At 53.7% G+C, this 26,396-nt stretch overlaps 2 protein-coding genes across 5 annotated transcripts; both read left to right on the top strand.

Moving 5' to 3' along the window:
• The first annotated feature begins 3,469 nt into the window (after nt 1–3,469).
• On the top strand, nt 3,470–19,210 carry SIDT2 (SID1 transmembrane family member 2). 4 transcript variants are annotated; one of them, XM_077112814.1, is made up of 27 exons: nt 3,470–4,187; nt 5,790–5,911; nt 6,204–6,368; nt 6,456–6,501; nt 6,900–7,001; nt 7,106–7,189; nt 7,911–8,010; nt 8,204–8,269; nt 9,216–9,309; nt 9,621–9,673; nt 10,376–10,447; nt 10,618–10,689; nt 10,901–10,963; nt 11,828–11,946; nt 12,242–12,315; nt 12,413–12,479; nt 13,038–13,111; nt 13,240–13,363; nt 13,660–13,777; nt 14,297–14,433; nt 14,671–14,779; nt 15,024–15,100; nt 15,259–15,305; nt 15,574–15,679; nt 16,339–16,449; nt 17,634–17,747; nt 17,847–19,210. In XM_077112814.1, exons 1-27 carry the CDS (start codon nt 4,005–4,007, stop codon nt 17,907–17,909), a joined length of 2,562 nt encoding a protein of 853 aa, XP_076968929.1. In that variant the 5' UTR covers nt 3,470–4,004; the 3' UTR covers nt 17,910–19,210. The 4 variants fall into 4 exon arrangements, with proteins under 4 accessions (XP_076968929.1, XP_076968931.1, XP_076968930.1 ...); XM_077112816.1 differs by lacking the exon at nt 17,634–17,747; XM_077112815.1 differs by lacking the exon at nt 10,901–10,963 and having other exon boundaries at nt 3,471–4,187.
• Nucleotides 19,211–21,007: 1,797 nt separating this feature from the next.
• TAGLN (transgelin) lies at nt 21,008–26,248 on the top strand. Its single transcript, XM_077112813.1, has 5 exons — nt 21,008–21,142; nt 24,458–24,649; nt 24,743–24,920; nt 25,223–25,325; nt 25,677–26,248. Exons 2-5 carry the CDS (start codon nt 24,470–24,472, stop codon nt 25,819–25,821), a joined length of 606 nt encoding a protein of 201 aa, XP_076968928.1. The 5' UTR covers nt 21,008–21,142; nt 24,458–24,469; the 3' UTR covers nt 25,822–26,248.
• The last annotated feature ends 148 nt before the right edge of the window (nt 26,249–26,396 follow it).

The raw sequence follows: 26,396 nt of genomic DNA, 5'->3' as shown, positions 1-26,396 counted from the left end.
TCAGAGCTCATAGACAATAGCTTAGGATAATGAGCCAAAAACAGCTCCACCAAGCAGTATTTAGGATGATGGAGATACAACATGACTCCTGGAGGTTCAAAAAGTGTAAGTAATTTGCCTAAGACACACAATGCAGGGATTTAAACAGAACTTTCTGACATCAAAGACCTTGCTTTTTCCACAATACCAGGAAGCCATGTGACAGGTTTGAGACCTTATCTCCAAAATGATAGATTAAATGCTGACTCTTTACCTGACCCCCAAACTGATGGTTATGGAAAGAGATAACCAGACACAGGGAGCAGCCCTGGGGAGAGCAGAACTTGCCTGATGGAAAGAAGTGCCACACACTCGTTGCCCCTGACCAGGACATGAGATCTGGGGTCTGCCTTTGTCCAGGAAAATTATTTTTGAACTCCAGTGAGCCATTTTGATGGTCAAGATGAAAACAGGGAACTTCAAGTTGAGAGGAATTTGTTTTGTGACCTTTTTTTCCTCCTGGGTTAAAATTATACTGTTACCTAATGCTAAAGTCTGATTTTATTCTGCCACCCAGCTATGGGCACAGCCACTCTCTACCCCTCAGGTTCTGAAATTACTTAATTGGTTTCCTCTTATCCCTTTATTATGATTCTTAAAGTTTCCTGCTCTTGGTGCCATCTTAAGTTCATTTCAGTGATGCTCCTGGTCTAGCTGAAGTCTCTGCCTTGTCCTCTCTCCCTGCATATCGCCTGGAACTGAAAATGGAGCTGGATCCCTGGAAGGTTGGGGACCTTTACAGCTTCCTGGTGAATGGCCCTATTTTCTTGGCCCATTCAGCATACACAGGTTTGGGGACATAGAAGGAAGTCATCTGAGCCTTGGGACCCCCCTCTCCTCTTTGGGGTTAGGGCTGGGGTTGGGCACTTTGTGTGGCATGGCCAAGAGACTGCAGTAGCTGAGCCTGCACTGCCCTGAAGGCCTCAACAGCTGACACACAAATCTGAATGTGGGACCTAGCACTGCCCTCCTTTCCAAGGGCTGACTACTACAGCCCACAAAAAGGCCCTCCTCTCAGAGCTGCCAGATCTCAGAAAGGGCCTATTCATAGTTGGGTTCTGCAGTTCTCTTCTTGAGGGGGTGGGGCAGAGGGGCTGGGGAAAGGTCTGCAGAACTAGGAACAGCAAGAAAATCTGGGGCAGCTACCCTCCTACCCTGCCTGAACTCCCAGGGTACTGAGGGTTTAAAGGTTAAGCCCTGGGAACCATACAGAAGGAAAAGATCCCCTCTGGATTGGCTTGGTTAGAGTCCTCCTAAAATACTGCTCAGTTGAAAGGGAGCAAACGGGAATATTGATGGGCTATAGTCCTTTGGCCCCTGAATTATCTAGTTCTCAAGCTTTATCCTGGGTCAGAAGCTCCTGGAATGCTTGTTAAACTGTAAATTCTTGGATTACACCTCCAGAGACTGATTCAGTAAGTGTGAAGTAGGGCCCTAGATATGCATTTTAAATAGGCCCCTGGGCACATTTTACCCGAAAGCCCAAGTCAAACTTGTCCCCCAGTGAGTGTACAGTGCTAGCCTGGTGCATTCAACATGACCACTGCACCAACCAGCCTCTACAGCTCTTCAGAGTACAGACTCTGTGACCCAGGGCTTGTGGTTCTCCCAGCACCCAGCAAAGTTCCTGGCACATGATAAACCTTCATTTAGATTGCATCAGGCTATAAATCAGGAGCTCAAACTCAGTGTGGGAGTGTTTCTTAGAGTTCCAGATTATTTACTGGCAAAATGAGCAGGTTTGGGATGAGAGAGGAAGCCAAATCCAGTAGGAACATGGAAATCCCACAGTGATTCTCCAAACTGGACTGCTGACCGCATAGAGGGCTCATGATGAAAATACCTCTTGTTATCCTGTGGAACCACAGGACCTAAATCTGTCTAGATGTGCTGGAAAGAGTACAGGACCAAGGCGCAGGAGACTTAAGTCTAGTGAACAGTCAATTAACAGAACTTTTCTGCGTTTGTTTTCTCACTTTACCCATCTATAAATGAGGGGTTGCCCAGAAACAGCTAAGGTTCTCTTTGGTCTGATTTTCGAGCGTTCTCCAGCCCCTGCAGTTTGCTTCTGCTCTTCATCCTCAGGTATGCTCTGCGTGGGCAGGAGCCAGGTCTAATTTTCATACTCAACATTTGCCCAGTGTACCTAGAACAGTGCCGAGCACATAGTAGGTGCTTATTAAATATTAATTACAGGAACTAATAAATATTTATAAGTAGTCCTAAAGTCAAATAGTTCTCACTGAAACAATGCCCCTGGTCTTAAGATAGGGGCCCCAGGCAGAGGTTGCTGGAATCTTGTGTATAAGACAACCCTGACAAGGCATGGACCTACCTGGCTTCACCAGTGCTTGAAACTTTGGAAGTGGCCACATTTCTTTTCTTTTTAAAACATATCTAATAGTAAATTTGTTTCATTAAAAAGAATACATGTAATGGTAGAAAATTAACAAATTTTTAAAAAATATAAAAATTGCTTACAACCATCCTACAATCCAGTGATTTTTTTTTTTTTGGTATTTTTCTACACTTTTGTAATTAGAGGACTGATACATGTTATTTTAAGAATAATCTGTAATTCAGCGATAATAATATTTTTATTGAATTTCTTCAACTTTTTTTTTCTTCACATCTATGTATTTGGAAGACATACTGTTTATATAGTGTCAAAGCCTGAATTCTGCACTTACATGTCTTTTAAGATTTTCACTGGCTTCATGATAATAGTGCATTTAACCACTCCTTAATTAAGGACATTTATATTGTACTATAATATCACAGTAATAAGCAAAGCTGCCCACAAATTTTTATCAATATTTATGTTTGGGGATGGAGTTCCAGTAGTGAAATTATTGGATCTAAAGGGCATACATTTCTTTAAGCTTCTTGAAACACAGTGCCAAAGTATTCTGCAGAAAAGTTTGATCAATTTACACTCAAGGGGACTATATATTTCAATGAGGGGATAAATAACCCTACAAACTAGGAAACTGGCAGTGAAGGTGAGAATGCACGCGGGTTCCTTCTGTAGTTCTGCCCCAGCTTCCTCTCCAGCGTATGGACCGTCCTGCTTCCTAATTCCTAGAGTTATTCATTCCTCCAGAGCCTAGGAATAAAAAATGGACCGAGGATGGAGGATGTTACCGGTAATGGAGGGGGTGGAGTGGAATGATTCCTATGTTTGCGCAAAGAGAATTTGTCAACAAGAACGAGTTGGAGATTCTAAATAGAAACATCCGCCTATTCTAATCTGAGCTTCAAGAGACCTACAGGATAACGAAAGAAGAGACTGGCGGGTCAAGGGTTGGAGAGTTGGACCATCTCTTCCAGCAGGACTGCTGCGCCCCCTTTAAGGCCAAATCCTGGACCTGGCCCTTTAAATTTGTGTCAGTTTCGCCTGACGTCAGTGGGCGGGCCGGCTGTTTACCGCCCAGCAGCGCTGCTCACTTTCTAGAGTTCCGAGTGCCTGAACCGCCGCGTCCGCCCGCCCTTAAAGGGCCCACGCCCCGGAAAACTCGTCGCCCCGCACGGCGTCGGGTCGCTACCGCCTATCACGCCCCTCACTCCCAGACTCTCGGTCCCTTTCCGGCCGCCCCCGCCGCCGGCTTCCCCTCCCTCCTTCCCTCCCTTCCTCCCCTTCCTGGCGTCTCCCGGTGCCGGGCAACCAGCTGTCCCTAGCTCTCGCGGCCCTGGGCGGGAGCAGAAGGGTCTCACCGCCGCCTTCACTTTCTCGCGAGCTGGGGTCTCCTTTCCGGGTCCGTAGCCCGCCCCCTCCCCTCCCGGGCCCCGGGAAGTGTCTCGGCGGCTCCAGGGAGGGGACGTCTCTTAATCTCAGGCCGGGGTTAAAGTTCTGGTCCTGGTGAGATGCTGGAAGCTGCGGCCGGAGCCGCAACCTGTCCCGGAGGTGTCCCGCCGCCCGTCGTCGCCTCCGCCGCTGCTGCCGCCACTGCCGCCCTGCCGGGGCCATGTTCGTTCTGGGTTTGCCCTTCTTGGTGCTCTTGGTGGCCTCGGCCGAGAGCCATCTGGGGGTTCTGGGACCCAAGAACGTCTCGCAGAAAGATGCCGAATTTGAGCGCACCTACGTGGACGAGGTCAACAGCGAGCTGGTCAACATCTACACCTTCAACCACACTGTGACCCGCAACCGGGTGAGGGCTGGCGCTGGGCCGTGGAGGGGGGGCTGGTGGTGAGTTGGTGAGCAGGCAGGGCTGGGCTGTTCTGTCACCCTCTTTTAGGAGGCTGTAGGAATAAGCCGCCCTGATGGGTTCCCATTTCTCAGAACCGTGCTGGAACCACTTGGCCAGGTTTCCTTTGACACCGTTGTTTCTCGAAGCTTCAACTGGACAGTTTCTAAAGTTGTCTCAATCCATCTTCTCTTGGACTCAATTCATCTCCCCACCCCCATCCCCAGCTGTGGTCAGAGCAGAACGGCCTACTCCCTCCCCTCACACCCAGAATCTGACAGAGCTCTGTGGGATCTAGGTGCAAGAGAGAAAGCAGGCTTGCTGCTGCTCTGGGCCCAGAAAACCCCAGGGGGCTTAAGATAGGCCCAGAATTGAAAGACTGCAGCCTGCTCTGCCTAGGCAAGTTCCAGCCCAGCCTCCCCAGGGAGAGAGCTGCAGGACTTCCCAGGCTGCTGTTAACTGCTAGTACTTTCCCAGCTCAGAAAGCCAGCTGGCCTTGTAAGTTGAAGGTTGCAGAGATAAGGCCAAGTACAAGCTGGGCAGGAAGAGAAAGGAAGTTTGTCCAGTGTAGACAGTCTACCTCACCCTGATTTCTTCTTCATTTCTTACCCATAGTGGTGAGTCTCTGAGTTAAACATGGGCATGACTAGGTCTGGGAATTCGTAACCTGAGGCAGAGCTTAAATTTGGGGAATTCTGGCTGTGTGACCTCCTGTCTTGCTCTTTATCCATCTCTCCATGCCTGGTTTTAGTGGGAAGTGATGGAGTTGAGAATGAAGAATCTGAGTTTTGTTTTCAGGATGGGCAGAGCTTTGGTTTCTGTGGTAGGCCTGGGTCTGCTTTCAGCGCCTGGTTCTCTGAAATTTCATCTCCTCCGCCTCCTTTTCAGCCATCTGCTTGGATTTCTTTCTTCCTTTTTTCCCATATCTGGGGTCACCCTAAGAGCTGTGACCCTTACCCCTCCAGGGCTTGGGTTCCAGCATTCCCTGGATTTATTTTTTATGGAGGAGGATGCTGAGGCCCAGTGATGTGATATGACTTCTCCACAGCTCTATTCACTGGTCAAAGCTAGAGATACAGTTTGGTTTTCCACCCCACCCTCTACCCCCTTCCAGGCTCTGGTCCCAGAATAGTTGAATTGGAACTTGCTGCTGGTTTCCTGGCTCATAAGGAAAGTTGAGGAGCACTTCTTGCCCCCTTGTGTGTCCATGCACGTGTGTGTGTTTGTTTGTGCATGCACGTGGAATATCCTGGAGGCCCGTAAAGTCTCCATTGTGTTTCTCATTGAGGAGTTGGACCCTGCAGGTCCTGGGTCCTGCTGCCCTGCACAAACTTGCCATCCAGGAGTGGGCCTCTTCTGTGAACCTCTCCTAACTCCTGGAGACTGAGGGTTACTCTGGCAGAAGAAGGGGCATAGCGGGCTTCCCAGCCTTACCAGGGTAGGGAAAGAACAGAGCAGTTGACATGAGGGAGGACAGGCTCACAGTCTCTGGAGCCATGCATCTAGGGTGGCCGGGGTACACTCACCATAGGCTGGACTGTGGGGCATTTCCATGTGTTTCTGCAGACAGAGGGCGTGCGTGTGTCTGTGAATGTCCTGAACAAGCAGAAGGGGGCTCCTTTACTGTTTGTGGTCCGCCAGAAGGAGGCTGTGGTGTCTTTCCAGGTGCCCCTAATCCTGCGAGGGAAGTAAGTAGGACCTGGGGATCAGAGAGGGGGACAGCTCAGGCCAGGTCTTGCCTAGAGTCTCACCCAGGGCCTTAGACCGCCCAGTAGCCCCTCCTGGTTCTCATCCCCTTTCCCTGAGCCAGGAGGCTGGTCAGTGGCTTGGGGGCGAAGTCAGCCAGCTTGGAGCTTGTCAGGGGTTGCGGGGGTGGGGGTGGGTAATGGAGAGCAGATTGGAAGAAGTGGGGTTTTGCTTCCCTGGTGTGGAAGCTGGCTGGGATGTAGTCACGTCCTAACTCTCTGCTTTGGACTGTAGGTTTCAGCGCAAGTATCTCTACCAAAAGGTAGAACGAACACTGTGTCAGCCCCCCACCAAGAATGAGTCTGAGGTCCAGTTCTTCTATGTGGATGTGTCCACCCTGTCACTGGTCAACACCACCTACCAGCTCCGGGTCAGCCGCATGGATGACTTTGTGCTCAGGTCTGTAGGGAGAGCAAGGAGACCACCGGGACTGCCCTCCTACTCCAGCTCTGGGAGTGGCCATGATGTCTCTTCTCTGTCTGACAGGACTGGGGAGCAGTTTAGCTTCAATACCACAGCCGCTCAACCCCAGGTAAAATCTCCCTTACTACCCCTCAAGAGAAGAAGTGGGGATGCTCAGATGTGAGAGCTGGAGTGGAAATAGTCATTGGTCTTTGCAGAGAGTTTCAAGTTGGCTGTCTTTCCCATGGAGGGACTCTCGGGAAACAGGAGCTTTACCCCTAAGGTGGTGACAGATAGGCAGTGTGGGCCAGTGCAGGGACACGGGGTCTGGCTGCCATCTTTCTTGGTCTGCCTCTCAGGAACAGTGGTGCTGCTGATAGTCAAAGCTCTTCTTCCTAGAGAGCCTCCAGTGTCCAACCCTTAGAGGCTTTTGGGTCCTCACATAATGGTAGACTGCTCCTTTCTAAATGGGCAGAGAGAGCATCCTCATGAGATGGAGCTCCCCTCCTGCCATTCTTGTACCTTCAGTACTTCAAGTATGAGTTCCCTGAGGGAGTGGACTCAGTGATTGTCAAGGTGACTTCCAACAAGGCTTTCCCCTGCTCAGTCATCTCAATCCAGGATGTCCTGGTAAGCCTGGCCCTTTTATTCTCTACCAGCTGTTGTCAGGGCTGCTAAATAGAGGAAACAGGCTCCAGGTCCCTGTGCATCTGCCTTTTCCCTCCTCTTCATAGTGCCCTGTCTATGACCTGGACAACAATGTCGCCTTCATTGGCATGTACCAGACTATGACCAAGAAGGCAGCCATCACTGTACAGGTAGGAAATGCCCATGGTCCTTTAGGGAATGTGGCTGGATGATTAGCTGGATAACTTGCCAAACCCTTGTTCCTTTTCTTCTGTCCCATTCCTACCCTACCCACAAGACTGGGTTTTGGCCCTCCAGTTCCTAGAATCTGTGAAAATTGAACCATAGTCCCAATTGCCTTTGGGTACAGAAAAGAGCCGAGTCCCATTCCCGGCTGTCCTATCTACTTCTTTCATTGTAATGATAGAAGAAGATGAAAGATGGCCTCAGGGCTCCTGGGCTAAGCTTGCTCTCGGGGGCAGGGATGGGAAGACACTTGCCTCACAGCATCCAGTCGTGCAGTGACGGAGGTAATCTGGCACCTCCACTCTTTCTCCTGGCTGATGCCTAGCCTTGTAATGATGAGCCACGGGCTCCGTGACTGTGAGGCACACACACATTTGCTCACCTGGCCATCGTATAAGCTCAGAGTTTGGGCTCTGGAGACAGATGAACTGGGTTTGATCCTCACTCTACCGTTACTGGTGGAGTGACCCTAACTCACATCTCTGAGCCTATCCAGCAGGGATGCTGCCAGTTCCTTATCTCACAGTGATCCTTCTTAGGATCAAGTAAAACAAGATGTTAAAGAGTTTTGCATAATGTGCAGCCTAAAGTAAGTATCAGAAAAGGATGGTTATGATGCTGCTAGTGGTAATTGATGATGGTCTTCCTTATCATCTTATCCTACAGCGCAAAGACTTCCCCAGTAACAGCTTTTATGTGGTGGTGGTAGTGAAGACTGAAGACCAGGCCTGTGGGGGCTCCTTGCCTTTCTACCCTTTTGTAGAAGGTATATTTTTGTACCCTGGGCTTGGCTAGGCATGGGGAGGGCTTGGTCGCTACGTAGTGGGGAGAAGGGGCCTGCATGGTTGGTTGGCAGAACTGATGGGATAAGGCTGAAGGGTTCTTGGCCCCAGCCAAGAAAGACTTCTTGCCAAGCTCCAGGCAACCACTTCTCTGCTAGTTTGACGTTTTACTTCCAGATGAACCGGTTGATCAAGGGCACCGCCAGAAAACCCTGTCAGTGCTGGTATCGCGGGCAGTCACGTGTGAGTGTGGGTGGCTGGGAGGGGATGGACTGGCCTCTGACTCTTCCTTTCACTTCTGGGGTGTAGGATTTTCTGAATGGGGAGTGTGATGGGGTCCTGCTCAAGCAGACTAGGGGAGTAGGCTAGGGAGTGGTCTTGGCAAGATTCGTGATGAGAAGGGCCAGAAGGTGAGTTCCAGCGTCACGTGCTGCGGAGAGCCCGTGACTAAAGATTGAAGCCCTGAGTTCTAGTTCCTCTGCTGCTTCCTAGCAGTATCCTCTCATTGAACTCCAATTTCCCCATCTACATAATGGGGCTAATCTGCCCCATTGGCCTCACTAAATTATGAGGCCAAGCACAAATTTCATAGGAAAGTACCTAGTTAGTACTTGACAGTAAAAAGTTTCTGAATGACTGAAAGGGGCCCTCCAGAAACTGGAAAGTGTAAGTAAAAATAAGGGATGTGAGGGGAGGGGAAAGAAGCTGCCTCATCTCTATGGCCTGTTTATTCAGCAAATCTTCACTGAGTACCTTCTCTGTGCAGGAGCTTTGCTAGGGCCACGGGCCTCAGGGAGCTTCCAGTCCAGAAGCAGACAGATAAGGCAGGAGGCTGAGAGCTGTAGAGTGAAGGACAGGCCACTCTGGCAACAAGGGAAGGCAGAGAAGCCTTCCAGACACAGTGCCTGAACATGTTGTTTGGTAGGTTAAGTCAAGATGCAGTTTTTGAGAAGTAGCAAAGAAAGTTCTAGCAGAAACTGTAACCTAAGCAAAGACAAGAATCATGTCAGAGTTTAGAACATTTGGGGAGGCAGTGAGGTGTTCAGACTGGCTGGGCCACTACGTTTGAGAGGAGAAGTGGTGAAAGGTTGGCTGGGGAGAAAATCCAGAACACACAGGGCCTTCTATGCCAGACTGGGCAGTCTTAGAAGGTTCTGACCTCTTCCCCTTCTGGCTTCCTTCCCCGCAGCTGAGGCCTACGTGGGTGGCATGCTCTTCTGCCTGGGCATATTTCTCTCCTTCTACCTGCTGACCATCCTCCTGGCCTGTTGGGAGAACTGGAGGTAGTGGGCTGGGCCTCCTTCTTCCGGGGTGGCTTGGTCAAGATCTGTAGTGGGGAGGGGCTTGCAGGATCAGAGGCGGCCCGGGGTAAGCTTCCACGCCGTCCTTGTCCTCCGCCCGGGTTTACAGGGTGTGGTCCTCGGTCCTCCCCCTGTGGGAACCAGCCCCTCCCCTCCGCCCCACACGGCTCCCAGCCTAGGAAGAAGGTGGGATCACAGATGGAAGATCGGCATGGGTGGGACGTAGGCCAGCTCAGCAGGGGAGGCGCCCTTGTCCAGCCCTGCCTGGCGGCCTCTGCGTTCTGTCCCTGCAGGCAGAAGAAGAAGACCCTGCTGGTGGCCGTGGACCGAGCCTGCCCAGAAAGCGGTACCTCCGGGGCTGGGGTGGGGTGGGGTGGGGGAGTAGCGGGCGGCAGGGTTTGCTTTGTATTTTGGGGAGGAGAGTGGCGTGGCAGGTGGTTCCCTCAGGGGTTAGAGGAGGAAGGGCTGGAGGCTTCTGGGGCATTCCGATGAGCAGTAAAACTCACAGATGGAAGTGGGGCTGGGATCTTGTGCCCATCCATCCCTGACCTGGCGGCACTGTCTGCGTCAGGCAGCGCTGTTTGCAGTATCAGGGATTACTGACCTTTCATTCTCTCTCTTTCTCCCATTCCTCTCTCTTTCTATCCTCCCTCCTGCTTGGGACCTTCTCTCTCAGCTTCTCTCCTTGGTAAGCTCCAGTTGCTGTGTGGACAGAGGAGCTGGAGTCCAGAGTTGGGGAGGGAAGTGAAGTGGAAGGGGTGCTTAGCTGGGACCTGGGCAGGCTGGATATTGTCTGTCCTTGAGGCTGCTCACTTAGGTGCGGCAGTCTTTTGACCTTTGTCTTCCTTTAGGGAAGACATGACCCTGGGGATGACAGTGGGGAACTGGATCAGATGGTGGCAGTGGTGGGGGGGAGCAAGGTGCTTATTCTTTGCAGCTGGCATGGCCCCTCTCGTCTGTCTTCTTTGGGTTCTTTTTTCTTCTTTCTCCTTGGCTCTAGTCCTCTTTCTGCTTTCAGGGCTAACAGGGCCTTGATTTCTCATTGCAGGACACCCTCGAGTGCTGGCTGACTCCTTCCCTGATACCTCCCCTTATGAAGGTTACAGCTACGGCTCCTTTGGTATGTGTTAAAGCTAGAGGTTGTGCTTGCCCACTCACAACCTGGGCTCCTTAGGGCCCCCTTCTGGTGCCCATGCTCTCTGCTGCTGCTCAGAGCCCCTGGGGGATGGGTGTGGGGTCCCCTTCCCTGAGGCCTCCCCTACCTGCCTCACCACTTAAACTTCCCCTCAGAGAATTGTTCGGGATCCACCGATGGCTTGGTTGACAGCACAGGCACTGGGGAGCTCTCCTACAATTACCAGGGTAAGCAGACCGGGTAGGGCAGGGGCTGTACTGGTGCAGGGCTGGTGTTGGCTGGGTGAAAAGTGATGGTGGGTGATTGCCTCTTCTGCCAATTGCTGGAATCACGGAAGGGCCTGCTGTTCTCCCTCTCTCTCTCTCTCTCTCTCTCTCTCCTCCCTTGTCCTCTCCTCCTTGGCCCCAGATACCCGGTAACTCTCCCTTTCCTTTGAAGGGCACGACCAGTTCAAGCGGCGCCTCCCCTCTGGCCAGATGCGGCAGCTGTGCATTGCCATGGGTAGATGTGGGGAGGGGGCGGGGCTGCTCTGCCAATCAGCTTATGCCAAGGCGGTTGACTGAAGTCGGTCGTCTCTAGGGCCAGAAAGATGCTTTGTGCATGGCTTCCCCATCTAATGCCAATAATTACTGGCTCTGGTGTCTTCTGAGATAGGCAGGCACTGGCCCCAGGTGGTGATGGGCTGGTACCCTACCTCTACCCTTAGCTATTGCCTGGGCCAGCTACATATTCTAAGATGCTCTTGAAAGTGTCCACTTATTGACCTGTACTCTTACTCCCTGGCCTGTTGGAGTACGGCATGTGAGCAAGGGGTCATAATGTGGCCTCCTGGGGGCTTTGGCCAGGCAGAGTTCACAGGAGGAAGTTGGTGAAGGTACTAGGAAAGAACATGATAAAGGAGAGAGCGCCCTTCCTAGAGGCCCTCACCCTTGCCTGAGCCCCAGGGCCCAGTGGGTCTTTAACCCAGTGGAGGCCAAGGCAGTGTCTTCTCAGAACCCACAGGCCTGGACATCTAATCAGCATGACTTCTGCTGAATTCAGTCCTGTTGCTTGGGTCTGGAGTCGGGTCTGCTCAGCGTCGTGGCCTGGAAAGCCCTAATTCAGTGAGGGAACAAGGACTGGAGCAAAGCTGGAGAGATCCCAGTTTTGTGGCCTCTCGGCAGAACCCACCCTTGCTTCCCCCCCAGGACTTAAGAGCCCCTGATTTCTTCCAAGGGCCGAGCCCACCTCCAGCCCTGATCTGAGCCCTAGCCCACAGTCTGCCTCTTGCCTTCTGCCTAGTAATTTTGACAGTTGCCTCGGATGGGTGGGGGCAGACTGGGTTACAGTGGCCAGTGGTGCAACCCTCCCCTCCTGCCTGCCCAGACCGCTCCCTTGACCCGGTGGGCCCGCGGCCCCGACTAGAATCCATGAGCTCGGTGGAAGAGGATGACTACGACACACTGGCTGACATCGATTCAGACAAGAACGTTATTCGCACCAAGGTCTGACACCCGTGGGCCCAGCCCTGGCGCTGCTGTGTGCAGGCCCCAGCCTCCTTCCCGCTGGGCTAGCAGCCCAGGGAGGCGCCGAGCCAGGACAGATTCTAGGGGAAACTAACTCGACTCACAGCTCCTCCTCCTAACTAGCCATATGTTCATGGTCTACCCAGTTGCAGCCTCAGGCCATTCTAGATCCCCACCCACCTGGGTGCCGGCTTGGGTGAGGGGGATGCCCTTTGGCCCACCCCTAACCTGGTGAGAGAGAGGGTGGGTGAGAGGGCTCCCTCTGCCTCCTCAGCAATACCTCTATGTGGCTGACCTGGCCCGGAAGGACAAACGGGTCCTGCGAAAGAAGTACCAGATCTACTTCTGGTGAGTGGGCTGTGCAGGCCGGCTTCCTGGGGCTGGCAGGGTGGCGTGGTGCTGTCCCCAGGCCTGGCCTGCCTCACCACTGGCCCCCTGCTCTCAGGAACATCGCCACCATTGCCGTCTTCTACGCCCTGCCCGTGGTGCAGCTGGTCATTACCTACCAGACGGTGAGCAGGAGGGGCGGGCTGCTCGGCCCCACACCTGGTGCCCTGCACAGCTGTAGGCTCCCCTTTGGTACAGTCTGGGACACTGCTCCAGAGAGCAGAGCCTCCCAGCCCTGGGGCCCGGGAAGAGCATGGGCCTGAGGGTAACTGGGTGACTTGGGGCAAGCCTGTCTACCTCTCTGGGCATCAATATCTTCAGATGCAACAACAACGACAGGGTCACCTTCCCCTGGCTTGTTGTGGGGATTTGTGAAACAAATACTCTGGGACTTGGTAAGCGTTGGTTTCCCTTCCCGTTTCTCTGTACTGTGGGCAGGAACCTCAGTCATGGCCTTGTCTCAGGGTTTTCAGTCCCACCCGGCAAGAGGGGGCTGGGGACTGTGCCCCTTGGTGTCACTCTCTTCAAAAGGAGTGTGGGCAAGCCGTGGTGGCACTGCCTGTGCTTCGCTGAGTGAGGCTTGGTATCTTGGCGGGTACTGGGGCCTGGCTCCCCACTGCCCTGGCTGAGGGTGGGGCCAAGCGCTTTCACATACCCACCCCCGCTGGCTCTCCCTGCTGCAGGTGGTGAATGTCACTGGGAATCAGGACATCTGCTACTACAACTTCCTCTGCGCCCACCCGCTGGGCAACCTCAGGTGCAGAGGCTGTTGGGAGGTCCCTTCCCCCTGGTGAACCAAGGCAGGGGGTAAGGGCTTAGCCTGCTGGGGAGGAGGTGGGAGTATGAGGCTAAAAATGTCATATGCCTTGTGTGTCGCCCTCTTAGCGCCTTCAACAACATCCTCAGCAACCTGGGCTACATCCTGCTGGGGCTCCTCTTCCTGCTCATCATCCTGCAGCGGGAGATCAACCACAACCGGGCCCTGCTGCGCAACGATCTCTGTGCCCTGGTGAGGGACCAGCCCCCTGCCTGCCTGCCCTTCTGTCTGCTCAGGCCCCACTTCCCACCCGGGCTGCGGCCTCAGCTCCAGCAAAGCCTCTTTGCAGGCATTTGTTTTCCCTGCCCTCCCTGCCCTGCCCTCTCTCTCTCTGCCCTGCCGTGCTCTCCCTGCCCACACACCTATTCTGCCTGCATCCTGCCACTTTTCCTTCTCTCCCTCACCTGAGGGTACCCTCTTTTGGGTCCCTTCCTTCCTTTCTCTGTGCCTAACCTCCTTCCTACCTTCCTTTTCTGTGTCCACAACAGGAGTGTGGAATCCCAAAACACTTTGGCTTGTTCTATGCGATGGGCACAGCCCTGATGATGGAGGGGCTGCTCAGCGCCTGCTATCACGTCTGCCCCAACTATACCAACTTCCAGTTTGGTGAGCAAGGCTGCCCCCTTCTCTGTCTGAATCTGGAGCAGTGATCTGCCAAAGCCCTCCACCGTCCCTGGTCACCAGGCTGGAGTCCCCAAGATCCAGTCCCGTAGGAAACTCCGTGGCGGGGCGCTGTGTGTACTCTATACAGACAGTAGGCATCTGGGTGTGGTCTCCTTCCTCTGCTGAGTCTTGCTGTATACCAGGCTCCAGCAAAGCACTGGGAAAACGACATGATTAAGAAATGGTCCCAGACCTCAGGATGCTTATGGTCTGAGATGTTCAGATAAAGTTCTTCCAGCTTGCCTTTGTTGTCGGGGGGATGTCGGGCTGGGTGACAGCTAGTGGGGTGGCTGTGTGGCCCAGCAGAGACAGCACGAGGTTGGGAAGTAGGGATTGGGGTTGAGGTGCCAACTTGCTACCAACACGCTCTGTGACTATGGCATGGTGTCAGGGCCGTCCCACCCCGCTTGGACTGGACAGTGGGGAGCTCTCTGAGGCTCACTCCGTGCTCCCCACCCCTAGACACCTCGTTCATGTACATGATTGCCGGGCTCTGCATGCTGAAGCTTTATCAGAAGCGGCACCCGGACATCAACGCCAGCGCCTACAGTGCCTACGCCTGCTTAGCCATGGTCATCTTCTTCTCGGTGCTGGGCGTGGTGAGAGTCCGGCCCATTCTGCCCGAGCCCCCTTTGACCCCTTTGCTCACCTGGGAGATGGGTCCTTGTGCATTCACAGCCTGCAGTGTGCATACACACACCCACCCCTTTTCCAAAAAGGTCCCACAGAGAGTCCCAGCCTGGCTGAGTAGTGGCCCTGGCTCTCCTGGAAGAGCCAGGCCTTGGAAATAGCTTCCCGTGGGGTCTCCTAAGCCTCCCCTTGATGCCTCATGACAGGTCTTTGGCAAAGGAAACATGGCATTCTGGATCGTCTTCTCCGTCATTCACATCATTGCTACCCTGCTCCTCAGCACGCAGCTCTACTACATGGGTCGCTGGAAGCTGGGTGAGGATGGGTGCCCCGGAATGAGGGGGTGATTGTCTTGGGGACCTGGGCACAGAGGACACGTCTGGGTTCTGCCTTCGTATTGTGGGCCCTGGAGGAATCTGGACAAGGAACTAGATGAGGCCTTGGTATTGCTGGGTCCTCTGCAGGCCCTGGCTCCGCGCAGGCAGCGCAGAGCAGGGGCCTGGGGAAGAAGAGAGAACGCGCCTCCCCCCCAGCACCACCCTGTCCCTTCTGCTTGCAGACTCGGGGATCTTCCGCCGCATCCTCCATGTGCTGTACACAGATTGCATCCGGCAGTGCAGTGGGCCCCTCTATGTGGTACCTGCTCGGTCCTCTTCCTCTCCAGTGGTGGGCGGGGCAGGGGGTGCACAGCTGAGGGTCCAGGACAGGGGTGGCGATCCGCTGCCTGGGCCTTCTCCCACCTCTCTCCCAGTCTCTCTCCACCTCTCAATCCCCGCGTCTCTGCTTCCCTCCAGGACCGCATGGTGCTGCTGGTTATGGGCAATATCATCAACTGGTCACTGTGAGTCTGGCCATTGTCTATGGTGGTCACCCTGCTGGGTGGACAGCTGGGGCCCTGGGGGCCATGACCAACTTCTAAGCTTTGGGCCTGAAAGGGAAATGGGAGCTAAGGAGAAAGGTGTTGGCAGCTGGGGCTCTTGAATCTTCGGTGGGTCTCCAAACCCTTCCCCATATGATAAAAAAACATGGTGGGGGCAGGGACAAGGGAGAGTACCCTTCTTGCTCTGTCCCCTCCCTGCTTCACCAGCCCCTCTCTTCTCTTTTGGCAGGGCTGCCTATGGACTCATCATGCGCCCCAATGATTTCGCCTCCTACTTGTTGGCCATTGGCATCTGCAACCTGCTTCTTTACTTTGCCTTCTATATTATCATGAAGGTGATTGGGGGAATGGCTGAGCCTCCTATGCTAACTGCCCTACCTTTTGGGAAGGGAGATGGGCACAGTCTTTCTGGGCAACACTTGAGAGGAAGTGAGGATTCTTCAGTGTGTCGTCTTCTGCCACCTGCCTTCCAGTGGAAATCTTGCTTGTATCCCTGGGAGCCACCTACCTCTGAAAAGCCATTCGCTGAGTCCCTTCCATATACTGAGAATGGCCCATGAAACTGGTAGCATTTCAGGCAGCAGATGGTAAGGGTCTTGTTAAATGCAGAAGGAGTTAGGAAGAGGTGGAGCTTATAGGATCTGTGATGGGCTTGGGCCTCTGAGGACCAGGTGGAATGCTGGCTTCTCAAGGAATCCTCCTGGTATCCAGTGTGAGAGGAGCCCCCCCGAGAGGGAGAGCCCCCAGCCAGTACATTCGGGGAGCCCAGCTAGGGTAGACATCAAGGGTGAGGTCACCAGGACCAGGCTTCCAGCTTGGAGACAAGTGGCACATGTGCCTACACAAGGTGGTGGTATGAATCCAAGAAGTCTTCCCAAAAGACCAGCCCTGAAAGCCTGGGAGTGCCCTTGGCAGGCAGCTTCTGGGCTGGGCTGGGCAGTGGGCTGGGCGAGGCCTGGCCCTCACACGCTGCTCGCTCCCTCACCCACCCCAGCTCCGCAGTGGGGAAAGGATCAAGCTCATCCCCCTGCTCTGCATCGTCTGCACCTCGGTGGTCTGGGGCTTCGCACTCTTCTTCTTCTTCCAGGGGCTCAGCACCTGGCAGGTGAGTGGCCACCCTGTGGTGAGAGGGTGAGGCGGGGAGTCGCCACAAATGGCGAATTCTCTCTCCAGACGCCTTTGTGAGCACCACTATGGGCTAGCACTGAAACAGCTGCTTTCTCATTCAATCTGCCTGACATTCCGGCCTGGAGGATCCCTGTCTTACTTATGAGACAACTGAGGCTCTGGGCCAGGCGACTTGCAAACACAACCAGTGGGTGGCACAGGGCACGTCCCATGTGTCAGGCTTCAGTTATGTGATCTGAATTAAGTCTGGCATGACCTCTGCCTTTGTGGCGTCTGTAGTCCAGTTCAAGGAAGAGCTGCTGGTCACGTATTGCTGTTCACAGTATCGTACGTGAAATGAAGGGTGCTGGTAAGATGGGGGCAGGCGGAGTATTCAGGAGAGTACAGGACAGATCAGTCTCTCTGAGTTATGAAGTCCAGAAAGGCTGCCTGTAGGAGGTGGACCTTGTTCTGGGCCAGAAAAGCCCTGGGTGACAGGGAAGGGCCCTGTGGATGAAAGATACTCTGATTTGAATCACAATATGGAGGCAAGAATAAATAGGGCAGATTTGGGGATCACTGAGAGCAGTGATTTGGAATCCCAGTGAAGACTAAGCTCCTTCAGGTCAGGGCAGGTCATCCCTGTTGCCGCAGTATGTAGCACGCTCGGCCCCTGATACAAGGCAACTGTTCAGTAAGTGTTTGTTGGATAGAGGCTATGGGCAGAGCATGGAGGACCCTGGCTTCACAGGTCACAGTCACCGTGGACCGTGAGCAGAGGCGGGTGTGACCTGACTGTAGGGCTTTAGAGAACTAAATGAAGCTAGAGGAGCTGTGGAGGACTGATTAGAACCGGGGGACAGTGTCCAAGCCAAGGAAAGGAGATTAGAGCTTTTGTGTCTAGCATCTCTGAGTTGAAGGCATCTAAAGGTGATCACCATCCTTAGCTTTTAGATAAAGGGAATAGGAATCTTAAGGGAGGAGGGTCAGAGGGAAGGAAAGGGCAGAAGCTAGCGTCCTCAGGGATCTTTGTAACAAAAGGCCATTTCTCAGATGTGGGAGATGAGGGTGCCTTCCCACCTGGGGCCAGGAACAGAGAGTGCCTTGGGTGCAGTGGGAGAAGGATGTGGGTCACAGCCTTGCCAGAGCATTGTCAGCAGGCATCGCTTCCTCTGTCCCCAGAAAACGCCCGCAGAGTCGCGGGAGCACAATCGGGACTGCATCCTCCTTGACTTCTTCGACGACCATGACATCTGGCACTTCCTCTCCTCCATTGCCATGTTTGGGTCCTTCCTAGTACGAGCACTCTCCCGGCCCGCGCAGGGAAGGTTGGAGCGGAAGGTGGGGTCGCCTCTTGCCCTGTGCCTGATGCAGCGTGCATCCCCCCCCCCCCAGGTGTTGCTGACACTGGACGACGACCTAGACACTGTGCAGCGGGACAAGATCTATGTCTTCTAGTGAGAGCTGGGCCCCTTGCTTCACATCACGGGGCCCTGAACTCCTCTGCCTCACCTGCCCCAGTGCCTCTGCAGAGCTGGAGGCGTGCATCGCAGCTCTGCTGCCCAGTGCCGGCAGGGGCAAGACAGCGAGGTTCACTCAGGCCTGGCCTAGACAGTCATGGGGTGGCCTTGAGCTTCACAGCTGCCCTCTTCCAGAAAGGAGGTCTGCTCCCTGGAAACTCCAGACATTGGCCAAATTGCTGCTTTCCTCTCAGTGTTGGGGCCTTCCATGGGCCCCTGTCCATTGGGTGCCCTCTGCAGGAGGAAGGAGGGAAGGCATTGCCCTCCCCATTTCATGCCTTGTCTGCTACCCATCTTTCCCCTCACCCTCAGCCTGGACCTTAAGTCCATTCTTCCTCCTGCATTCCTGTTCCAGGGCCCTGGTTCGGGGCCCCGGTTCTCTTTGGGGCTGTACCTGGCTGCTGTCACTGCCCATTCAGGTCAGCCAGGATGGAAGGTACTGTGAGATCTGGGGGGCTGGCCAGCTGGTGCCAGGCTTTTGGTGCTAAGGCCTTCGAGGGGCCCTGGGAAGTGCTGCCTCTTCTCTCTGATTTGCTCTTTAGGAGTGAGGGAACTGCCTTCTGATGTGAAGGGCTGAATTTAGAGGTTACCTCCCCATCCCACCAGGCACCCAGATTGCTGCTGGTACCAGGATTAGAAGGAAAAGCAACTCGTTCCTTCCCTTCTTTCCAAGCCCTTAGTCCTGCCAACCCCCAGCTGGGGGTCTCTCAGTGTCATCAACACTGCCCATGAATGTCCAGGGGCAAAGGAGAGAGGATACAAAGAGTCCAGCCCCATTTTACCCCCTCCCTAGCCAAAAAGGAAGGGACACACTTATCCCCCTCAGCATCCCCAGTCCTAGCCTCACTCTCAGATACAGGGCTGGCTTCTGAGTTCCCGTCCAGTCTTCAGCCAGGTTCTGTGAGTCACACATATCCATCCATCCATATGAAAACTTAGTGTTTACACCACGCCCCCAGCTCTGGGGACCCTTGGCTGCTCGGTCCTTGGTTCCCCTTCACCCCACCAGGTCCATTCCAAATGCCAAGAATAGGGGAGGTGCAGGTTGGGCCTCTGCCTTTGGGATGGGAATATGCTTTATCCACCCAAATGTGTTTTTATAGCTCTCCTTTGGGCTGGGGAGAGGAGGTGGGACTGGATCTTTTTTTCAGAACTCCGTTTTATGTGTTTCCATGCTATGGTTGCATTTCTGTTTTCTATTAATGAGTCTGCACTCAATTAAAGAAACAGCCAGACACAGTTCTTGGGCCCCTTGTTTGTGTTCACTTTCTGGGTATAGGGGGAGATGTGGGGAGGGACAGGATGAGGGTCCCTCTGTTTCCCATTCCTCGTGGGCTGTCTTTCCCAAGCCAAGGTCACCTTGGGAACTGCAGTTCCTTGATTCCCACTGTTTTCATTTCCTTTGAGCAATTATTAATTCAATAAACATCTACCAGGAGATGACTGCACTCTGTGCTGGTAAAGCTCAGTCCATGCCACTCACCGCTGAAATCCCTCCCTCCCCCCGCTTGCCTTACCAAAAGGCAAGGACGTCTTCCCGTCCCAGTCTGCCTACCTGGTCCGGTACCCAGACTTGAGCCCCTCTCAGCTAGGTAGACTGCAGACCCAATGAGGCGTGCAGGCCCAGCCAGGGGTGTTCTGGGAAGGGAAGATGATTGGGTTTTTGTTGGATGAGTGGGTAGATGGCAGGCAATTTCCAAGAGAAGGGAGATTTGAAATGACCCTGTTAGATTTCAGCAGGCTAAGGAGAGCAAGATTTGGAGGCCACAGAATCTGGTGAATTTAGATCACAGCCACAGGTCTTTGTGTGGGGGGGGTGGGAGTGGGGGGCGGGTCCAGGAACAGGGGTGGGATGGAGGCTTGGGCAGCTTCTTCACTGGTCCCCAGCTCCCCTCCTGCTCTTCTCTCCTGGAGCCACTGGGGGGCACTACAGCTCTATATGTCTACATGTCGCTGGGCTCTAGAGTGAGAGGCAGGCTGGTGGGTGGAGCTCCCCAAACTGTCAGGCCCAGCTTGGCGCAGGGTGGTGGAGGTGCAGGCTTGGGTCCTTCCTATCAGACTGCCCCAGGATTGGGAGTGCCGGAGCAGGAAGCACAGGGACCCAACCGAAAGCCTTCTTAACCTCTTGCTGTCCCTCCTTGGGACTCCCGAAGCCTGGAGTAATGAGGTCCAGTCTGTTTTCCAGGATGGGTAGGGACTGTTGGTCCTAGGAGGAGGGAGGGATGATGCAGCCCCCGAGCCTCCTACCCCAGTCTTCAGAGACCTTCTGCTGCTTGGGCGGGGGCCAGGCTTGACATTCCAAGGGAGTGGAGGTTTGACTCGGCTGCCGCTGAACCATCAAATCCTACCCCGAATGTAAGTCCTGTAACTCAGAGCCTGCAATAAGTGAGAGTTCTTCTCAAACTGAACAGGGCAGGACAACAGAAAAAGTGGGTCTACTCCTTCTCTGCTCCCACCAAGGGATCGCAGGGGTGCCCAGGTTATGCTACTTGTGATTCCCTGGGGTGGACTTGGGCAAGAGTGAGCCTCAGCTTCCTCACCTGTGAAACGGGGACAATAATTACTCTCTCAAAATTGAGCGCCAGGCATGTAGTAGGTTCTCCGTAAAGGTTAATTCTTACCTCCAAGCAGACCTAAAAGCCCTGGGAGGAGAGGGCGGACTGTTTGTCCTCCTCCACAAACCTTAGGCACCCACCGCCCCCAAGTCCCTTTCCTCTCTCCCTGACCAGACCCTCTTGAATTCCTTCTCCCCTCAAACTCAGGGGCAAAGAACAGTGAAGAAGCCCAAAGTCCAGACAGCCGGGAAAGCCTTCGTGGTCCTGTCCATAAAAGGCTTTTCCCGGCTGTTCCCGCCTGCAGTGGGGCCCCGCCCCCACCCGCTCCATCTCCAAAACACGCAGGGAATGTCTCCGGCAGCCCCCGGGCAGACTGCTTCAACTTGATGTCTTTCCCCAAATATGGAGCCTGTGTGGAGTCACTGGGAGGGTTGGGGGTGGGCAAGGGAGCTGATTTCCTCTGGCAAGGAGGGGTCTGAGGGACGAGTCAACGGGGGAGGCTGACATCACCATGGCACCAGCCCTTTAAACCCCTCACCCAGCCAGCGCCCCATCCTGTCTGTCCAACTTCAGACACAGAGACTTCACTTCTTCCTGAGAGCCCTGAGGAATCCCTGTAAGTGCATTTGTCCACCGGTTAGGAGGAAAGTTGGGCTGGGGCTTGGCAGTAACAGTGGGGGCATTGCAGGAGGGCTTTCTGAGGCTGTTCCATCCAGATCCCCAGTAAGGAAGACTCACTCAGCATGGATGGAGTTGTCGGACACCTCATCTTCAGATAGGGAGATGGTTCTAGCTTGAAGGAGGGATGGGATTGCTAAAACTCCGCATCCGCTCACACTCACTGGAATGCCTAGGCTGATTTGGCTGGTGCAGAGAAATTCACGGCAACCCCCCGGGGAACTGGGGTGAGTGGTAAACTCCCCATTTTCAGCTTTAGTCGTCCCCATTGGGAGGGTGTTAGACTCAAAACGTTGTGGTCTGTTGTCCATCTAGAAGGATGTCCAAGGAGGTGTGTGAGTCCACTAATGCTGGAGAGCAGGTTCATACTACTGGGTGCCCAGAGCCTGGGAGAACCACTGAGACACTGTGAAGGACCACACCAACTTGTATTCTAGAACAGGCTGGGGAGGCAGGGTGCAGGGGCAGGTGAGAGAGCTGAGGTTACCATCACAATGGGCAGAGGGTTGGCAGCGTAGGTATTGCTAAGGAGGAGGTTTGGAGCAGTGGCCTGGGTGGCTCAGACAGGCAGGCCTGGGACCAACCCTAGGCCCTTTCCTAAAGGTCTTGATTCCTTTTCCTGGTTATTCTTTGAAGGGCAATGAGGATGGGTACAGACTTATTGGGGGTGGAAGGTGGTGGGGGCTGTTCTTTGTCCCTGGAGTTTAGATAAGCCCATCCCACATGCCATCTCATAGATCCAGATGTGCTGGCTCCTGTTTTACCTTGAAGAGAGGGGGAACCCAGCTGTCCTGGGTAGACCCCCTCCTGCTAGTTTCCTGGGGCTTTTGTTGGTAGGACTTGCCCCCTGCCCCTTGGTAGCTGGACTTTGTTTTCTCCACTTCCACCCTGGATCACTGGGGAGGACAGGCCCATCAGGAGCCATAGGACCAGAGGGTCAGAGAAAAGGCTCAGGCCATCTGCCCATCCTGCCCAGAGAGTTTTTGTCTAGAAATGCCCTTGAGGAGATAATATCTCCCTTTCCTCTTCCAAACAGCTGGAGGGTAGGACTTGAGGGCTTTCCTAGAACTCTTGACTTTCAGACACTTCACCAGGAGGGAGAGGGGGAGAACCATGGTGCCAGGGGCAGGGAAGGGAGATGGCATGCATTTCATCCCACTCCCTAACGCTGACCAAAATCCAAACACTGCTTTTAAAACTAGGGGCGGCAATACTTGGTGCTTGTCACTGTGAGCCTTGACACCTTGGCTTATCCTGTCTGTCCTGAACCAGAGTGAGAGTTGTGGATGGGGATATATTGTCCTTCCAACCCTGTTCCTCACATGTTCTGGGGACCTGGGGGTGGGGAGCAGATGTGGGAGCAGGTAGTGATGGGGACACAAGCAGGGGAGGGGACAGCTTGGAAGCCAGGATGAAGGATTAGCTGAGATCATTTGGTCCTGGTTGACTTCTGGACTTTGACCACAGTTCTTTGCCCAGGGATCCTTGGAAGGTGGGGTATGGGTGTGGTTGATATAAAAATGAGGCTGGGAAAGGAAGAACTTACCAGAGAACCAGGGCCTCAGCTGAGCTACCTCTTCTGTTACGGAGAAGGAAAGAGACACTAGCCTGGCTGGCCCAGGCTAGTGTTCTTTCTTCCCAACTGCGTTGTCCTGTCAGGGAATGATTTTGAAAAGGAGGTGGACAGGCTGGAGTTGGAAGGGCCCTTACTGTCCCCTATCCCCTGATCAGGGGCTGGGCTCCCTCCCAGGTCACTATCAGGAGACTGGCTCTGGGACTAAAGCACTGACATTTTGAGGGGCTTTGCTAAATGCTGGGCAGTATGTTAGGTACTCCACAGGCATTATTTTTTTTTCCGCCAAGTTTTCACAACCCTTTGAGGTATCTATTATTATCCCCACTTCACAAATAAGGAGCTTGAGTCTGAAAGGCTGTCAGTCATGGGGAAAATGAAGGACAGGGCAAAGGGAGGTAGGTAGCTGGTCTGGCATCAGTGTGATGTGATGTTGGCTCTGCTTTTCTGCAGCGGTAGGGTGGGGAAAAGGGCTTGCTCAGAGTTAGGAAAGTGTGCTGACTGCTTCCATCCTCAGGTCTTAATCTCACTTCCCTCCCTCCACTTCCCCCACTTCCCCTACCTTAGACCCCTCTGAACCCAGGGGGTGGGCTTGACCTCATTTGGCACCTCTTACTTGCTCTTCAGACCAACACTGGCAAAAATACAACACCCCCAGGCATCCCCATGAAAAAATCAGGTTCCTCCTGGTCAGTCCCACCCATGTCTCCTAATAGCCGGCCTGCCCACCCTGCCTCTTCAGCCATTTCTCTCCAGTCGTGGGGCCAGCTGGGCAGAGTGAGCTCTAAGCCTTCAGGGTGGTAGCTGCTGCTGGTCTGGAGAGGGAGGGGCTTCCCATGCTCTGGATGGCAGATTCTTGGCTCTTGGATACCCGTGGAAGACTCTGATTTTTTGGCTCAAGCTTCTGCACTGGCTTGCGCCTGATGGGCGTGTACTGGTTGCCTCCCTCTCAGCTTGGCTCCCCTAAGGAACTGCAGCTTGTCAAGAGCTCTTGGGTTTTGGTGGTTTCCTTGAACTTTCCCAGGGTGGGAAGTTTGAGCTGCTTCAGCTGCAAACTTTGGAGGCAAGAAGGTAAAGCTTCAGGGCTAGAAGTAGGCGGAGAATTAAGAGTTGGAAGTAACTTTGTTCCTTAAGGGAGAGGCAGTAAACCACCTTGAGTTTATTTTGGGGGACAATGTGGCCTCATAGGGAAGGCTTCTCTGGTGCCTCTATGGCCAATCTTGGCAAAGAAAGGATGCTCTAGACCTAAGGTTGGCAAACTATGGCCTATAGGCCAAAACCCACCTGCCACCAGTTTTTGTAAATGAAGTTTTACTGCAACAAAGCCATTCGTTTGCTTACGTATTGTCTGTGGCCACTTTTCTGCTACAATGGTAGAGACCATGCGGCCTACAGAGGCTTAAATACTGACTGCCTGGTCCTTTACAGAAAAAGTTTGTTGATTCCCTGTCCTAGACCAAGGATCTGGTATTCTATTTCTCCAGGTACAGAGACCTTCTGGACTGAGGGGATAAGCCTAGCCTTGCTAGGCAGTGCTGTGTAAACAAAATTAGGAAGGAGGTTGATGCCTACGGTAGTTGGGCAAACGGAGCTAGAGGGCCTGCCTGGCCCCACAAATGAAAAGCAGAGCTGTTCCTTGGCCCCCTCACTTTCTCCTTTCTCTGCTTTGTCCTACTTCAGTTCTCACCTATCATGGCTAATAAAGGTCCTTCCTATGGCATGAGCCGTGAAGTGCAATCCAAAATTGAAAAGAAGTACGATGAGGAGCTGGAGGAACGGCTGGTGGAGTGGATCATAGTGCAGTGTGGCTCTGATGTGGGTCGCCCAGACCGTGGACGCCTGGGCTTCCAGGTCTGGCTGAAGAATGGTGTGGTAAGTGGCACCCTGGGAAGGGGAGCTGGGGCTGTGCCATCCCTGGGACAGGCACCCTGAATGGAGTGCCAAACTGCATCCTCTGCCTGACAGATTCTGAGCAAGCTGGTGAACAGCCTATATCCTGACGGTTCCAAGCCAGTGAAGGTGCCTGAGAACCCACCCTCCATGGTTTTCAAACAGATGGAGCAGGTTGCTCATTTCCTGAAGGCAGCTGAGGGCTATGGGGTCACCAAGACTGATATGTTCCAGACTGTTGACCTCTTTGAAGGTACAGAGAGGAGAAGGGCTGGGCTGGGGGGCAAGTAGAAGACAGGGGGCTGAGGCAGGGAGAGGGGTTGACCAAAATCGGTCACATGAGGGACCTGTTAATCTGTGCTTAAGAGGAGTGGAGATGCCAAGAGAATACCACACCACATTCACTAAGGTGTACTACAGGACCTACTGAAGACTTGATTCTGGGACTTTTACCCCTACTCTGGCCATTTCCTATGAGAGATGGGGGCAGATCCTAGGTTAGAGTTGTGTTTTCAGTTTTGAAGTTTGTCTACCCTTCCCTCTTGCTTCTTATAGGCAAAGACATGGCAGCAGTGCAGAGGACCCTGATGGCTTTGGGCAGCCTGGCAGTGACCAAGAATGATGGGCACTACCGTGGAGATCCCAATTGGTTTATGAAGTATGTGATCTCCAGGGACCTCCTCCTTCTAAGCGTGGATCACTGCATGGGGATGGAAGGTGGTTTGGGCAACTAGCTGGTGGGGATGATTTGGAGAATCACATAACCAGAAGGAAAGAAGTGAGGGTCCAGGATAGGTGGAAAATAGGTCCTTACTACCTCTTGGCTTCTCCCATTCTGCCCTCCTGTGTTCAGCTAGTCCCCCTGGCCTGTGGGCACACTAGATTGGGGAAAAAAAGAGATGTGAAACAGGAAGGGAAGGGGATTGGGATAGGAAGAACAGAGGAATCAGAAAACAGGTAGAAAACATCACATCCTGGCAAGTCTTGATCCTGATTCCTCCTTTCCTAGGAAAGCCCAGGAGCATAAGAGGGAATTCACGGACAGCCAGCTGCAAGAGGGAAAGCATGTCATTGGTCTACAGATGGGCACCAACAGAGGGGCCTCCCAGGCTGGCATGACAGGCTACGGACGACCTCGGCAGATAATCAGTTAGAAGGTGGAAGGCCAGTCCTGAGCCCTGCCCTTCCCAAGCTCATTGGCTGCAGCCATCCCGCCTAGCCTGCCTCACTTACACCTGTGGAGTTCCTTCAGCCTTGGCCAAGCTTTGAGGCTCTGTCACTAAGCAAAGGTGACTGCACATGGGCAGCTCTCCCCCACCTTTCAGCCTCAGCCCAACTTCTTCCCCCAAAGCACCACTCCCCTGTACCCCCCTCCGCCACCTCTAACATCTCTCCCATCCTGGGCTATGCAGGGGGGGGGGGTAAGTGGGCTTGGAGTACTATGAGTGTGGGGCAAGTCCACTGTCCTTGGCAGTAAATGTCCACTGAAGGAGACCTAGCCTGACCTCCCCCCACTTTTTTTCTGGAATATTTTTGGGGTCGAAATTCAAAAATGAAAAAAATATATATACATCAATCTTTTCTCAGGCATGGCTGGCAGTGTTTGATTTGCACTAGTCACTTCCGTTCTGGTTCTAGGAAAATATAGGCAGGGAACATGGAGGCATCTCGGGTTTATGCATGTTCTTGGCTGCTGTCCTCCTAAGGAAGAACTTTGCATTTCCAGGAT

The sequence above is a fragment of the Tamandua tetradactyla genome, chromosome 8 (assembly GCF_023851605.1).
Source record: "Tamandua tetradactyla isolate mTamTet1 chromosome 8, mTamTet1.pri, whole genome shotgun sequence".
Classification (NCBI taxonomy): domain Eukaryota; kingdom Metazoa; phylum Chordata; class Mammalia; order Pilosa; family Myrmecophagidae; genus Tamandua; species Tamandua tetradactyla.
Note: the sequence above shows the minus strand (reverse complement) of the source record. Positions and strands in the feature narration are given on the sequence as shown.

Excerpts from the sequence above, each read along its gene's own strand:
- SIDT2 (XM_077112814.1), top strand. The coding sequence starts at position 4,005 with ATGTTCGTTCTGGGTTTGCCCTTCTTGGTGCTCTTGGTGGCCTCGGCC. Across the intron at positions 15,680-16,338 it reads CCTTCTATATTATCATGAAG|CTCCGCAGTGGGGAAAGGAT; the intron begins GTGATTGGGGGA and ends CACCCACCCCAG. Across the intron at positions 17,748-17,846 it reads CCATGTTTGGGTCCTTCCTA|GTGTTGCTGACACTGGACGA; the intron begins GTACGAGCACTC and ends CCCCCCCCCCAG.
- TAGLN (XM_077112813.1), top strand. The coding sequence starts at position 24,470 with ATGGCTAATAAAGGTCCTTCCTATGGCATGAGCCGTGAAGTGCAATCC. Across the intron at positions 24,650-24,742 it reads TCTGGCTGAAGAATGGTGTG|ATTCTGAGCAAGCTGGTGAA; the intron begins GTAAGTGGCACC and ends TCTGCCTGACAG. Across the intron at positions 24,921-25,222 it reads GACTGTTGACCTCTTTGAAG|GCAAAGACATGGCAGCAGTG; the intron begins GTACAGAGAGGA and ends TGCTTCTTATAG.